The 14,368-nt window shown below is 41.2% G+C and overlaps 1 protein-coding gene across 1 annotated transcript; it reads left to right on the forward strand.

Moving 5' to 3' along the window:
- Window positions 1–5,084: 5,084 nt before the first annotated feature.
- LOC112307266 (ras-related GTP-binding protein C-like) lies at window positions 5,085–10,999 on the forward strand. Its single transcript, XM_053912180.1, is given in 4 exon segments — window positions 5,085–5,234; window positions 9,055–9,214; window positions 9,870–9,978; window positions 10,330–10,999. Coding segments are annotated over 4 exon segments (1,089 nt in total).
- The last annotated feature ends 3,369 nt before the right edge of the window (window positions 11,000–14,368 follow it).

The following is a 14,368-nucleotide window of genomic DNA, read 5'->3' on the forward strand; positions in this document are numbered from 1 at the left end:
ATAATCCTACAAGTCAAGCAATTATTGAAAGAGCTCACCAGACTTAAAACATTATTAAACAAACAAAAAAGGGGGAGTCAGGAAACATCCCCCAGGAATTTAACCATACTAGCAATATATATATACAAATTTTTGAATTGTGATGATAATCTAAAGTCACCCATAGACAAACACTTTGTGTGAAACAGTCCTGCAGGCCCACACCCCTTGGTCTTATACAAAGACCCATTAGGGGAAGGAAAATGGGAAGGCCCAGTTGAACTATTAACTTGGGGAAGACGGTATGCTTGTGTTTACTCTCCAGAATGACCTTTAGAGCTGCTGACGAACAGGGTGAAGCCATATCACAAAAAAGACTTCCCTGGCAATGAACCACCTCTGCCCCATTGGACTCTCCAATCCAGACCTCTCCAAGCTGGGTGTCACCCCGCTCCAGCGGAACTCCAGCCAGTACTCCTGGAGCGATATTCAACATCACCTAAGAGGGACCTTTCCTACCAACTTAAAGGGACAAATTGATAAATTGCAACTAGAATTACATCATCAGTTACAGGACACTCAACATTTGACTAAGCAAGAGGTCAAACCCTCTGTGATAATCTTGGCTGGCTAAACCCGAAAAATTGGTTTGATGGACTTAATCTGAGAGTGTGGGTCTTTGGAACTGCTGGTTCCAAAGAATAGCTTACTGATTCTAACAATGCTTTGTGTACTTCACTGCCTTTGCAAACTATTTTCCCAGGGTTGTATAAGAGACCAGCAAGTACCAAGTATAGTAGGTCCCACCTCTATAGCAGTCCTAACTAAAAACAAAGGGAGTCTGCATCAGAACCTTACATTATACCATATGCAAAAATTAACTAAAAATTGATCAGATTCAAATGTTAGTTAAAACTATAAAACTCTTAGAAGAAAACACAGAGTAAAAACTTTACGACATCGGATTTGGCTATGTTTCTTGGATATGACTCCAAAGCACAGGCAACAAAAGAAAAAAATAGACAAATTAAACTTCAGCAAAATTAAAAATTTTATTTATCAAAAGACAAAATTAACAGAGTGAAAAGGCAACCCAGGGAATGGGAGAAAATATTTGCAAATGATATATCTGGTAGGGGATTAATATTCAGAAAATATAGAGAATTCCCACAATTCAGCAACAAAAAAATAAATAAAACCTAAGAACTTGAAAAATGAGCAAAGGACTTGAATAGACATCTCCAAAGAAGACATACAAATGGCCAACAAGCACATGAAAAGATGCTCAATATCCGTAATCATTGCAGGAATGCAAATAAAAACCACAATGAGAAACCACTTTACACACCCACTAGGATGGCTAGAATAACAATGTATCAGCAATAATGTGGAAAAAAACAGAACTCTTGTGCACTGCTGGTGGGAATGTAAAATGGTATAGGTGCTGTGGAAATAGTATGGTGATTTCTCAAAAAGTTAAATGTAGAATCACCCTATGATCCAGCAATTCCACTGCTTGATATCTACCTGAAAGAATTGAAAGCCTGGGCTCAAATAGATATTTGTGCACCCATGTTCACAGCAGCATTATACTCAATACCCAAAAGGTAGAAGCACCCCAAGTGTCCATCAGTAGAATAAGTGGATAAACAAAATATGGCATAATTCATCCAATGAAATATTATTCAGTCTGAAAAAGGAAAGAAATTCTACAACGTGAATAACCCTTGAGGACATTATGCTAAGTTAAATGAGCCAGTCACAAAAGTTCAAATATTGTATGATTCCACTTAAAAAAGTTACTTAGAATATCCAGATTTATAGAGACCGAAAGTAGAAGAGTGGTTGGGGAAAGAGGAAATAGAGAGTTGTTGTTTAATGGGCACAGAATTTCCCTTTGGGAAGATGATGAAGTTCTGGAGATGAAGGGTAGTGATGGGTACACAACAATGTTAATGTACTTAAAGCCATCGAGTACACTTTAAAATGGTTAAAATGGTAAATTTCATGTCATGCTGAGGCCAGAGATAGGAAGGAGGAAACTCTGGAGACGCCCCAGGGCTAAGACAAAGGACAGTGATATAGGACAGAGACCAGTTCTAAGACCAGTTATTCCTGCTTTCTGGAAAAGTGCTGAATCATGGTGACTCATGACTGCACAGAAGATGCTACCTGACCCCTGCTTAATTATAATAGCATTATAATAAATTAACACTGTAAGACCCTTTTCCCTGGTAGCCAGTCACGGAAAATCATGGGAGACCACATGCGCAGTAGCTTTAAAGTAATATAACTACTTGTACATGTGCAATAAAACCCAGCCGTCACTAGCCAGGAAATATCTGCCCTATAAGAATAGAATCCCTCCAGCCCCTGAGGTCAATCTCTCAGGGCTGGCCCACTCTCATGTTCTGTGGAGTGTACTATCACTTAATAAATCCGCTCTCTCTCTTTCTGCTATAAACTGTTCAGTTCAATTCTTTGTCCATGATCACGAAGTATCTGGGTACCTGTACCCACCTGTGACAATGTACATTTTACCACAACCACAAGAACAAAAAGAATCACAGGAAACAGCAAAGAGTAGATGAAATTCTGGGGGAGTCAAGTCCTTGGTTCCAACTGAATCCCGATACCTGGGTTGCATGAAACACTGGTTTCTCTAGTTGGTGTCTATTGCTTGCAAACCAAAGTAATTCATAAGGACTTGGAGAATGTGGTCTTATCTCAACATTGCAATGAGATGATTACTGATGAAAAATAATAAATAGGAAAGAAGGATTGTCATTTTGTAAGTTCTTTTCTGTGTCAGTCACCTTGGTCTATCCCTGCAGCTAAAACAGTGCCTCAGTGCTGGTCGAATCAAGGGTGTGAAATAAAAGACAGTAAGTTCCCCAAATTAATCTAGGATAGAAAAAAATACTTTACCTGAAACTAGTTACTGTAATGTTAAAGTAACTGAGAGACTGAGCCAGAGAAAATATATTAGCACATCTGCATGTTGGCACTACCTGGACCCTTTTCAGTAACCATGGCATGTCCTGATATGTAAAAATGAAACAAAAAGGCATTCACTTTTAATGCTGGTATAGCTAATTTAATCAGTCTTTGCCTGGACACCAGACATTTTTAGGAAGGAAGGAAGGAAGGAAGGAAGGAAGGAAGGAAGGAAGGAAGGAAGGAAGGAAGAGAGGGAGGAAGGAAGAAATTTAATGAGGATTTTATGAATTACAACAAAATTGGAAGCTGTAGATAATTAAAACAAATATACTGCAACCCTGACACTAACCAATAAGGCAGACCCTGAAGTTTACAAAAATGAAAAAAATTTAAGGAACTGACTCATATAGACCATCAATTAGGATGAGAACACTATAAATAAGAACACAAATTGAAAGTTATGAGTTAAATTAAAGTTATGCTTGATCCTTGAAATAGTTTAAGCCTAACTAATGCTATGGACCCTGAAGTAGTAAAAGAAAATAAAACAGAGTGACATTAAAATAATAGTACCTTACGGCCCAGTGCCCTCAATCTCAGAAAACTGTTGGTTTGAGATGCATAAGGAAGTTGTAAGTACTAGTAATGTTCTAGTTCCTAAATTGAATGCTGATTTTATTCTTCTTATATTGATTTTGTACACACATTAAATGCTGTCTTTTGCATCTAAGATTTAATTCATAATGAAATGTTATATTTAAACAAGAATAGGTAGAAAAAGAAGCCCCCCACCCCCTTTCAAAAACATAAGGCCTGGGCCTCAGGCCAATCTAGAGGAGTGGAGAATAAATATGTACCTCAGAGGAAAAAAAACTTCTGGAGATCGCAGTCATTCTCAAACTCACAGAAACTCTTGTTAAAATAAAAATTTCTGGGCCCACCACACAGTTTCTCATCCAGCAAGTCTAGTGTGGGTCTGAGAATGTGCATTTCTAGTAAGTTCCAAAGTGCTGCTGCTGCTGCTCTGGGCTACACCTTGGAAGCCTACACTCTGACCCATTCACTAGGATGTCATCTTGCCCCATCACTTTTATTTGTCCCAAAATTTTATTTTGCTAGGTCACACTGTTAGGTACCAAATGTCTGTCTTCTACTTTCAAAAGTCATGTGCTATTCTGAAAACAATGAAATTAACTACTTCCTTTCCTTTTGCTTCAATACTCTTCCCTTTATTTTCATTTTTATTTTTGTTTTAAGTTTTACATGCATCCAGTTAACAGGAAAATCAAAGAATTAAAAAAAAGATTTTTTACTTAAGGTCAAGATGGTGGCATAGGCAGACATGACTCACCTTTTTGCACATCAAAATTACAATTAAAATATAGACTGACCATCACTCAGAACCATCAGAAATCAAATTGAATGAAAGTTGGACAACTATGGAATTAAAGAAACAACATTCATCCAGGCTAGTAGGAAGGGCACAGATGTGGAATGGGCTGGTCCCTCACCCACTGTGGTGGATAAAAATCTGGGAGGGATATCTCAGGAATGAGGAGTCCCAGACCCACTCCAGGCACCCCAGCCCAGGGTGGTTAAGTCCCCACAACTTCTGGCTGCAAAACCCAGCAGGGACTCAGGTGGTAGAAGAAACTGCTGGAGCCACAAGCAGTTATTCTTAAAGAACCCACATACAGACTCACCTATTCCGACTCACTCCCTCTGAGCTCCAGCACCAGGGTAGCAGCTTAAAGGCACCAGTGGCTTAATGGGAGGAACTGAAGTATCTGGCATCAAGGTGAGCATAGGCCACTGTCTCTTTTCTAAACCTTCTCTCCACAGAGCCAGGAAGCTTGTGCCATATCTCAGACTCCATCAACATGACTAACACTGTTTGACCTATCTTGGAGATCCCTAGGGACTGTGCTCCAGCTAACTTATGTGTCTGCCCAAGCTGCTTTTCCATATGCATGGCATGTGTTGCCTGATGCTTCACAACTTTCTAACTACTATCAAACAAGCAACAACAGCTGGTCTCAGTGAGCCCCAGGTCCAACACTAGTAGCAGCCAACCTAGATTCACAGCTTGGTTTCACCTGGGAATCTCCAAGCTGAGCACAAGTAGCAGCCATGGCAGATGGCTTTATAGCTCATACAGGGTGGCCATGGGGAAAACACAGGTGGAGGCTGACCTTGGCCTGCAGAACCCAGGAAACCCCTGGGACAGCACACCCAATAGACAGCTACAGACCACGTTGCAGAACCACCACCCTGCCCTTGCACCGTTAATCCTCTATGGAAGGCCGAGGTTGATGGTAAGTGGTCACAGCCGATCCTTGCAGCTCACTGGCCTAGGTAAATACCACTCATTGATCTTCCAACAGCATTCAAGGCTCCACTACAAGAGGAGGGTGTACTCATCCCACACGGAGGGTGTACCTTGAGTACCCATGTTGGGTGAAAGGGAAGGCTGTGCCACTGGACCCTACAGGACACTTAATACATTAGGCACTACCAAGACATGGAGCAAAGCAGCTCTATCTAATACATAGAAACAAATATAGGATGGCTGCCAAAATGAGGAGACAAGGAAACATGGCTCCAATGAAAGAACACATTGAAACTCCAGAGAAAGTGCTAACCTAAATGAAGATAAGCAATCTATCAAATGCAGAATTCAAAACAGTGATTATACTTAAGATCAAGGAACTTAATGAGGACCTCAACTGCATTAAAAAGATCCAGTTGTAAATGAAGGTTACACCAAGTAAAATAAAGAACAATTTAGAGGGAAACAACAGTAGAGTGGATGAAGTCAAGAATCATATCAATGATATGGAACATAAGGAAGGAAAAAACAATCAAACACAGCAACAAGAAGAAAAAGAATCCAAAAACTATAAGGATAGTATAAGCCTCTGGGGCGACTTTAAGAGATCCAACATCTGCATCAAAAGGGTGCCAGAAGGAGAAGAGAAAGAGCAAGAAATTGGAAATCTATGAAAAAAAATAATGAAAGAAAACTTCCCTAATGGTGAATGAAATAGACATGCAAATCCAGGAAGCACAGAGTCCCAAACAAGATGGATACAAAGAGGCCCACTCCAAGACACATCATAATTAAAATGCCAAGGTTAAAGGTAGAGAATCTTGGGGACTTCTGGCCAAGATGGAGGCATAGGTAGACACACTCTGCCTCCTCACACAACCAAAAGAAGAACAACAACAAATTTAAAAACAAAAAACAACCAGAACTGACATAAAATCAAACTGTATAGAAGTCTGACTACCAAGGAGTTAAAGAAGAAACATTCATCCAGACCAATAGGCAGGGTGGAGATGGGCTGCCAGAGAGGACTCATGGCAAGGTGACAGTTTATGGAGCCAGTGATCCCACATGTGTACAGATAACCAGAAGGAACAACTTGGGAGTGAGACAGACCATGCAACCCAGGGTTCCAGTGTGGGAAAATAAAGCCTCAAAACCTCTGACTGAAAAAATATGAGGGGATTGAGGTGGCGGAAGAAACTCCCAGACTCACAGGAGAGTTCTTTGAAGAGACCCACAGGATCCTAGAATGTGCACAAAACTACCCACTGGGAATCAACACCAGAAGGTCCCAATTTGCTTGTGGGTAGTGGAGGAAGTGCCTGAAAGCCATCAGAGAGCTGAGCAAGTGGCATTGTTCCCTCTCAGACCCCTCTCTGACATACAGTGCCACAACACACTGACGTGGGTTGCCCTGCCCTGGCAAATACCTAAGGCTCTGCCCCTTACTATGTAACAGGTGCACCAAGACAAAAAATATGGCCAAAATGAAGCTCCAGAAAAAGCTCCAGAAAAAATACAACTAGCAATGAAGAGATAGCCAGCCTATCAATTGCACATTTCAAAACACTGGCAATCAGGATGCTCACAGAAACGGTTGAGTATGGTCACAAAATAGAGGAAGAAGTAAAGGCTATGAAAAGTGAAATAAAGGAAAATGTACAGGGAACCAACAATGATGGGAAGGAAACCAAGACTCACATTAATGGTTTGGACCAGAAGGAAGAAATAAACATTCAACCAGAACAGAATGAAAAAACAAGAATTGAAAAAAACAATGAGGAGAGGCTAGGAACCTCTGGGGCAATTTTAAATGCTCCAACATTCAAATTATAGGGGTGCCAGAAGGAAAAAGAGGAAGAGCAAGAAATGGAAAATTTATTAGAAAAAATAATGAAGGAGAACTTCCCCAATCTAGTGAAGGAAATAGACTTCCAGGAAGTTCAGGAAGCTCAGAGTCCTAAAGAAGTTTGACCCAAGGAAGCACACACCAAGGCACATCAGAATTACATCACCCAAGATTAAACATAAGGAGAGAATATTAACAGCAGCAAGAGACGAGGAGACAGTTCCCTACAAAAGAGTTCCCAAAAGACTATCAGATGATTTCCCAAAAGAAACCTTACAGGCAAGAAGGGGCTGGAATGAAGTATTCCAAGTCATGAAAGGCAAGGACCTACATCCAAGAATGTGTCCAAGGACACTATCCAGCAAAACTACCATTTAGAAAGGAAGGGCAGATGAAGTGCTTCCCAGATAAGGTCAAGTTAAAGGAGTTAATCATCACCAAGCCCTTATTATATGAAATGTTAAAGGGACTTATCTAAGAAAAAGAAGATCAAAAATACCAACAGTAAAATGAAAACAAACTCAAAACTATCAACAGTCGAACCTAAAAAAGACAGAAACAAAAACAAAGACAAACTAAGCAACCAACTAGAAAACAGAGAGATTCACAGAAATGGAGATCAGTGGGGAGGGGGAGGAGTGATAACGGGGGAAAAGTTTCAGGGAATAAGAAGCATAAATGGTAGGTGAAAAATAGACAGGAGGAGGTTAAGAATAGTATAGGAATGGAGAAGCCAAATAACTTATATGTATGACCCATGGAAATGAACTAAGGGGAGGAGGGGATGCATGTGAGAGGATGCATACAGGGCAGAGGGGAATAAAGGGGAGGAAAAATGGGACAACTGTAATAGCATAATCAATAAAATATATTAGGTAAAGAAGAAAATAAATACAAACTAAACTAACCAGTTTAAGTACAAATTAGGAGCAATAGGGCAGTGGCAGTTGTGGGCAGGGCGGGGAGTGGAGGTAGGGGTATGGTAACCTGGGGAGGGGCAGTCTGGCTGGCCTGGCAAGTAGTGGGTGGCAGGGCTCTGGCACCAGTCCCTGGAGTAGTGACTCATTTGCAAAGGACTTTGGCTACAGCTGCCTGGTGGAGGAGGAAAAAGAGGTAGGAGGCACGGTTGGGACGGGGACTCGGGGAGGCTGTGGTGGGTGATTAAGGGTAGGGGGCTGGCGGCGAGGATTGTACTCAAGGGGTTTGGAGCAATGTCAAAGTCCTCCTTCTATAAGGTGGTGTTTCGTTAAATGATGCCCAATTGACATTTAATGAAATGCTGGTGAGAATGTGGAGAAAAGAGAACCCTCATGCAGTGTTGGTAGGAATGCAGACTGGTGTAGCCACAGTGGAAAACACTATGGAATTTCCTCAATAATCTAAAAATGGATCTGCCTTTTGACCCGGCAATTCCACTGCTGGGAATGTAACCTACTCAAAAGATCTTTTGCACCCTTATGTTCATAGCAGTGTTATTTACAATAGCCAAGTGTTGGAAACAGCATAAGTGCCCATCAATAGATTAATGGATTAAAAAACTGTGGTATATTTACACAATGGAATACTACACAGCAGAAAGAAAGAAGAATGAATTTCTACCTTTTGCGATAGCATGGATGGAACTGGAGGGTATTATACTAAGGTAAATGAGCCAGTTGGTGACAAATACTATATGATTTCACAAGAGGAATCTAATGAAGAAAATAAACTAATGAGCAAAACAAAACCAGAGACATGGAAACATGAAACACTGACTGCTGCCAGAGAAGATGGGAAAGGGAGGAGAATGGTGGGAAGAAGGGGAAGGAATTAGTTAAAGAACATGTATAAATGACCCATGGACATGATCAACGGATGTGAGGATTGACTGTGGGAACAGGGGATGGGCTGAGTGGAGGAGGGCAAAGGGGGGGAAATTGGGACAACTGTAACAGAATAAACAAGAATTAAAAAAAAGTTTTTAATGTCACCTAACAAGATTTATAAAGATGACATTTCCAATACCTCCTTTGTGAATATCCAAATACGGACTTTCCCTGGGCAAATGGACTTTTTTGACCCAACTTTTGACTATGAAATGACCTTCAGTGGAACAGGAGCATCGACATATTGGGTCTGTCTGGAAAAAGTCCAGCCATTGTTAATATAATGAGAACAGTTTGCAAGACATCAGTGTAACCTGGCAGCCAAGGGGAGTGGACTGTGATGCGCATACGTGAGCAATAATGAATTCACTGTACTAGTCAGCAAGGAGGGTAGACACCCTTGACTGAGCATGTGTACTGTGTGGCTGTGAGATTCAAAATGACTAATCGAGTAGAGTAATGAATCTGCTTTCAGCTAGCACATTCCTCCCCAGAAACTATTCAGATGATTCAGAAGGCCACAGCTATGGGCAACTGGTGACTGGAAGCTTCATCACAACAATGCTCTACTCATGCATCACATCTGGTGCAGAGTTTTTGTGGCAAAACATCTAATCACCCAGGTGACTCAGCCCCCTACAGACCAGATTTGGCACCCTGTGACTTCTGGCTTTTCCCAAAACTAAAATCACCTTTGAAAGGGAAGAGATTTCAGACCATCAGTGAGATTCAGCAAAATACAATGGGGAACTGAAGGTGATTGGGAGAATTGTATGAGGTCCCAAGGTGCCTACTTTGAAGGGGAGTGAGGCATCATTGTCCTGTGTACAATGTTTCTGTATCTTGTATCTTGTTCAATAAATGTCTCCATTTTTAAATATTACATGACTGGATACCTTCTGGACAGACCTCATTAATGCACAGGGTGACTACATGAAGGCTTTACCAAAACTTCACATTACTGCTTCTAAAGCCTACAAAGGTAACCCAGACATGACTTTTGATGGTTTTTTCCAAAGAAAACTACATTTAATAATGGTACAATGTGAATACAAAACTAAACTAGAATATAGGTTTTTTAAATTATATTTTATCGATTATGCTATTACAGTTGTCCCAATTTTTCCCCTTTGTCCCTCTCCACCCAGCACCCCCACTCCCTCAGGCAATCCCCACACCATTGTTCATTATCTTACATTGTTTGAAGAACTTACACCATGCATGTAAGGTCTTTGGCTACTCCATTTCCTATACTGTATTTTGCATTCCTGTGGTTATTCTGTAACTACCTACTTGTACTTCTTAATCCCCTCACCTCTTCATACCCCCATACCCCCTTCCATCTGGCACCATCAAATCACTCTCTGTATCCATGATGGTCTGTCTGATGATCACAAAATAGAAACACAGAGGGACATCCATCAAAGGGCCAATGATGACCATGAAGATGCTCAGATAGAAATACTCCACCTTCACTTTTATTTGACTTGTACTCATATCTATGACCATTCAATATCTGAAGCCTTTAGTACGGTGGTACAGAAGAAACTCATTCTACAACTGCCAACCTTGGAAAAACTACTACATTTTTTATATTAAATTCAGGCATTGGAAAAACTTTTCAAAATTGTCAACAAAATCTGCATTGCAACAGATGGTTCTACTGTGGATATGCAGTCTTATGAACTTCACTGTGACATGATTAATGTTGTAACTGATGTGTCTTGTATATATGGGTTGAATGAAAATGGCAGTGGAAGTGCTTATGGCAAAGAATTTATGGCAATTATCAAGCTGAATAATACAACTGCCATTTATTTAAAGGAAGTGACTAGATTTTTGGTCCTTGTCTGCACTCTTAGGGAAGAAAGTTTTGAGCAAAAAGATTTAATAGACTATAACTTCCGTTGTTTTTGAAAAGTTATTCATGAGGTTTTTGAGGTGGGTGTGACTTCTCACAGGGGCTGTGGACAGCAAACCAGTGCCCCCAGCATCAAAACATTGGCACACAATGGCATGCAGCAAAACACCATCTAGTCTGAATTCCAGTGGTCAGGGCTCTGTGCCAGCTTACTCTTCACTCCACAGTCAGATACCACGTGCTACAGGACATGGAAGGTGGTTCCCGTCCCACTAGGGGTAGACAAGGGGTAGAGTTTGTCATTTGGATGAAAACCCCTTCAACCAGTGGTGTACAACTAAAGCTACTATTTCTTCTTTTTAAAATATAGGGAAAAAAGAATTTTAGAGACCACAAACTTGTGTGTTTCTCCTCTTTAGGGTCCTAGTTTAAGAAGTTGGGATATTTTGGACCTGGAGCAACACCACTTACCCACCCTCACCAAGCATGTTGCCATCACTTACCAGTTGAAAATAATAGAAAGAACTGAGTTTTTATATGCTTCACTTAGGTTTTAAGTTGAGTCATTTCTAAAAATTCTGCCTTTCTGAAGCTCTTAAACTGCCTCTCAGATTTCAGTTTTGGATGTTGCATACCTAAGAACTTTTAAATGTATTTGACTGCTAACTCAGAAGACTCATGGTCTAATTGCAACAAAAGACATTCCTGTATTTGTTACTGAAGAAATGAGAAACTTTATGCTACATCAGGCCAAGGGCAAGATTCAACAATGGAAGTATTGAGGAAAAAATTTTAAAACAGAAGAAAATTCATGTACATGTATTTTTGGGTACCAGATATCTGGGTTGTTTCTCCTACAGAAGATAAATTATCAATATCAACCTAGCAAAAGAATTTTTTTATTGTTTCCCCCACAATGTCCTCCTTCTAAGACAGGACTCATTATGTCATTGAAATATTTAACTTATTTTTCTTTAAATGTGATACTGTAATGGGGTACAGAGCATGGGGTCCCCCTACTATAAGGGCAGGAAGTGGGCAAGAGGGGTGCCCACAGAGCGGAAAGTACATTTAAGACACACTACACAACAAAGGCAAGATTAACAGCCATGTTTTTCTGGGAAGCTACAGAATTGTATTTGAGACAGAGAATATGCAGTGACACGGGGCATAGCCAGGGGGGCAGACACCCTCACTGGATGTCTGTGTATCACTAGGAACTGTTGCCCTGACTAAAGATGGCGCCCAGAAGAGGGTCAAAGACTGGGGAGCTGACAAAAATGGCAAACACTAACGCACCATAGAAAGAGCTGGATATGAGGTCACAAAGAAAGTTCAGAACCAAGCATTTAAATTAGGATGGGCCAAAGGTCAGAAGGGGAGAGCCACAAGGTCAGAGGAGGTCTGCAGAGAGGTCTACAGAGAAGGCAGCCATGAGATCTGTCTGCCTGGGAGATCTGCCTGGAAAAGACAGCGACAGAGCTGATGGAGCTGCGGGGACCTGCCTGGCCACCCAGAGATGTGAGAAATGCTTGGAGCTGAACTGTGACTGGGAATGCTGAGCTGCACACTTCTGCCGACAGCACCTCTGAGTGGCATATTCTGAAACTGGCCTGGTTTGGCAGAGGGAGGCTGGACTATTTGTTTTGGGGTATTTTTAAAGGGAGCAGGACTTAACAGCAGAAATCTGCTATTATTTTGAATCTGTATAACCTTGAAATAAACAACCCCTTTCTTTTTTCACTAAACACTTGCCTTGGGAGTCATGCTTCTTGGCAGCAGGCAATCAAACCCCACAGCTGTTCCAAAACACTATTGGCTGGTTCTGTAACAGCACCAGCCACTACATACCTTTTATTCTAAGCTATCTAGATTCTTTAGGTAATGCTGTTGGCTATGAGTGACCCTGAAACTGGAAAAGTCAACACTCATGCTGTTTGTCACCTACCAGACCCAATAAGCAGAGGCAGGGACTGAATCTTTATGGGCACTTTATTCAGATGGTCAGTGATCTGAAAAGACAGTGGGTTTGTACCCTAACAGACCATTTTACATTCCATTTAAACTAACCCTTTTTATAAGGAGAAGAAAAGTATAGGTAAGGGGCTTGGAATTCAGGGAAAAAGTTATTCAGATAAAAGGTATAACATTCTTTCATCTCTGTCCTGGGCTGTATACCCTGGAGTACAATGGCTCAGATGCCATCCTGATTGCTTGAGACCTCCTGAAGCAAAAAGGTAGAACTGCTTGCTTATGGTTTCCTGGAATCCAGGTGGGTCATACCTTCAGTTCCAGAAACAATAGCTTTTTACATACATTGATTACTAAGCTTATTAGCTACTACCTGCAACTAAAAATTTTCCAAAATTTGAGTGTCCATCATAAATATTGGCTATTTGACATTTGGCCAATTAACAAGTCTGAGCTAAAAAATTAATTAGTCTTGCCATGGCTGGTGTAGCTCAGTGGACTGAGCATGGGCCTCTGAACTAAAGGGTTGCTGATTCAATTCTCAGTCAGGGCATATGCCTGGGTTGCAGGCCAGGTCCCCATTGGTGACACGTGAGGGGCAACCACACATTGATATTTCTCTCCTTCTCTTTCTCCTTCCCTTCCTATCTCTTTAAATAAGTTAAAAAAACCCTTTTTTTAAAATTTATTTTTTATTGTTATTCAATTACAGTTGTATGCCTTTTCTCCCCCTCCCTGCCCCCACCCCGGCTGAACCCACCACCCTCCCCCACCCCCACCATCCCCCCCGATTTTGTCCATGTGTCCTTCATAATAGTTCCTGCAATCCCCTCTTCCCACTGTCCCCACCCCACTCACCCCTGGCCACTGCTAGACAGTCCCCCCCCCTCAATGTCTCTGGTGGTATTTTGTTTGCTTTTTTCTTTTGTTGATTATGTTCCAGTTAAAGGTGAGATCACATGGTATTTGTCCCTCACTGCCTGGCTTATTTCACTTAGCAAAATGCTCTCCAGTTTCATCCATGCTGTTGCAAAGGGTATAAGCTCCTTCTTTCTCTCTGCTGCGTAGAATTCCATTGTGTAAATATACCATAGTTTTTGGATCCACTCATTTACTGATGGGCACTTAGGTTGCTTCCAGTACTTGGCTATTGTAAATTGTACTGCTATGAACATTGGGGTGCACAGGCTCTTTTGGATTGGTGTTTCAGGGTTCTTAGGGTATAATCCCAGCAGCGGAATTGCTGGGTCAAAGGGCAGTTCCATTTTTAGTTTTCTGAGGAAATTCCATACTGTTTTCCACAGTGGCCTCACCAGTCTGCATTCCCACCAACAGTGCACTAGGGTTCCCTTTTCTCCGCATCCTCTCCAACATTTGTTTGTGGATTTGTTTATGCTGGCCACTCTGACTGGTGTGAGATGGTACCTCATTGTGGTTTTAATTTGCATCTCTCTGATGGCTAGTGATGCTGAGCATCTTTTCATATTTCTCTGGGCCCTCTGTATGTCTTCCTTGGAGAAGTGTCTGTTCAAGTCCTTTGCCCATTTTTTAATTGGGTTTTTTGTCTTCCAGGA

The sequence above is a fragment of the Desmodus rotundus genome, chromosome 1 (genome assembly GCF_022682495.2).
Source record: "Desmodus rotundus isolate HL8 chromosome 1, HLdesRot8A.1, whole genome shotgun sequence".
Taxonomy (NCBI): domain Eukaryota; kingdom Metazoa; phylum Chordata; class Mammalia; order Chiroptera; family Phyllostomidae; genus Desmodus; species Desmodus rotundus.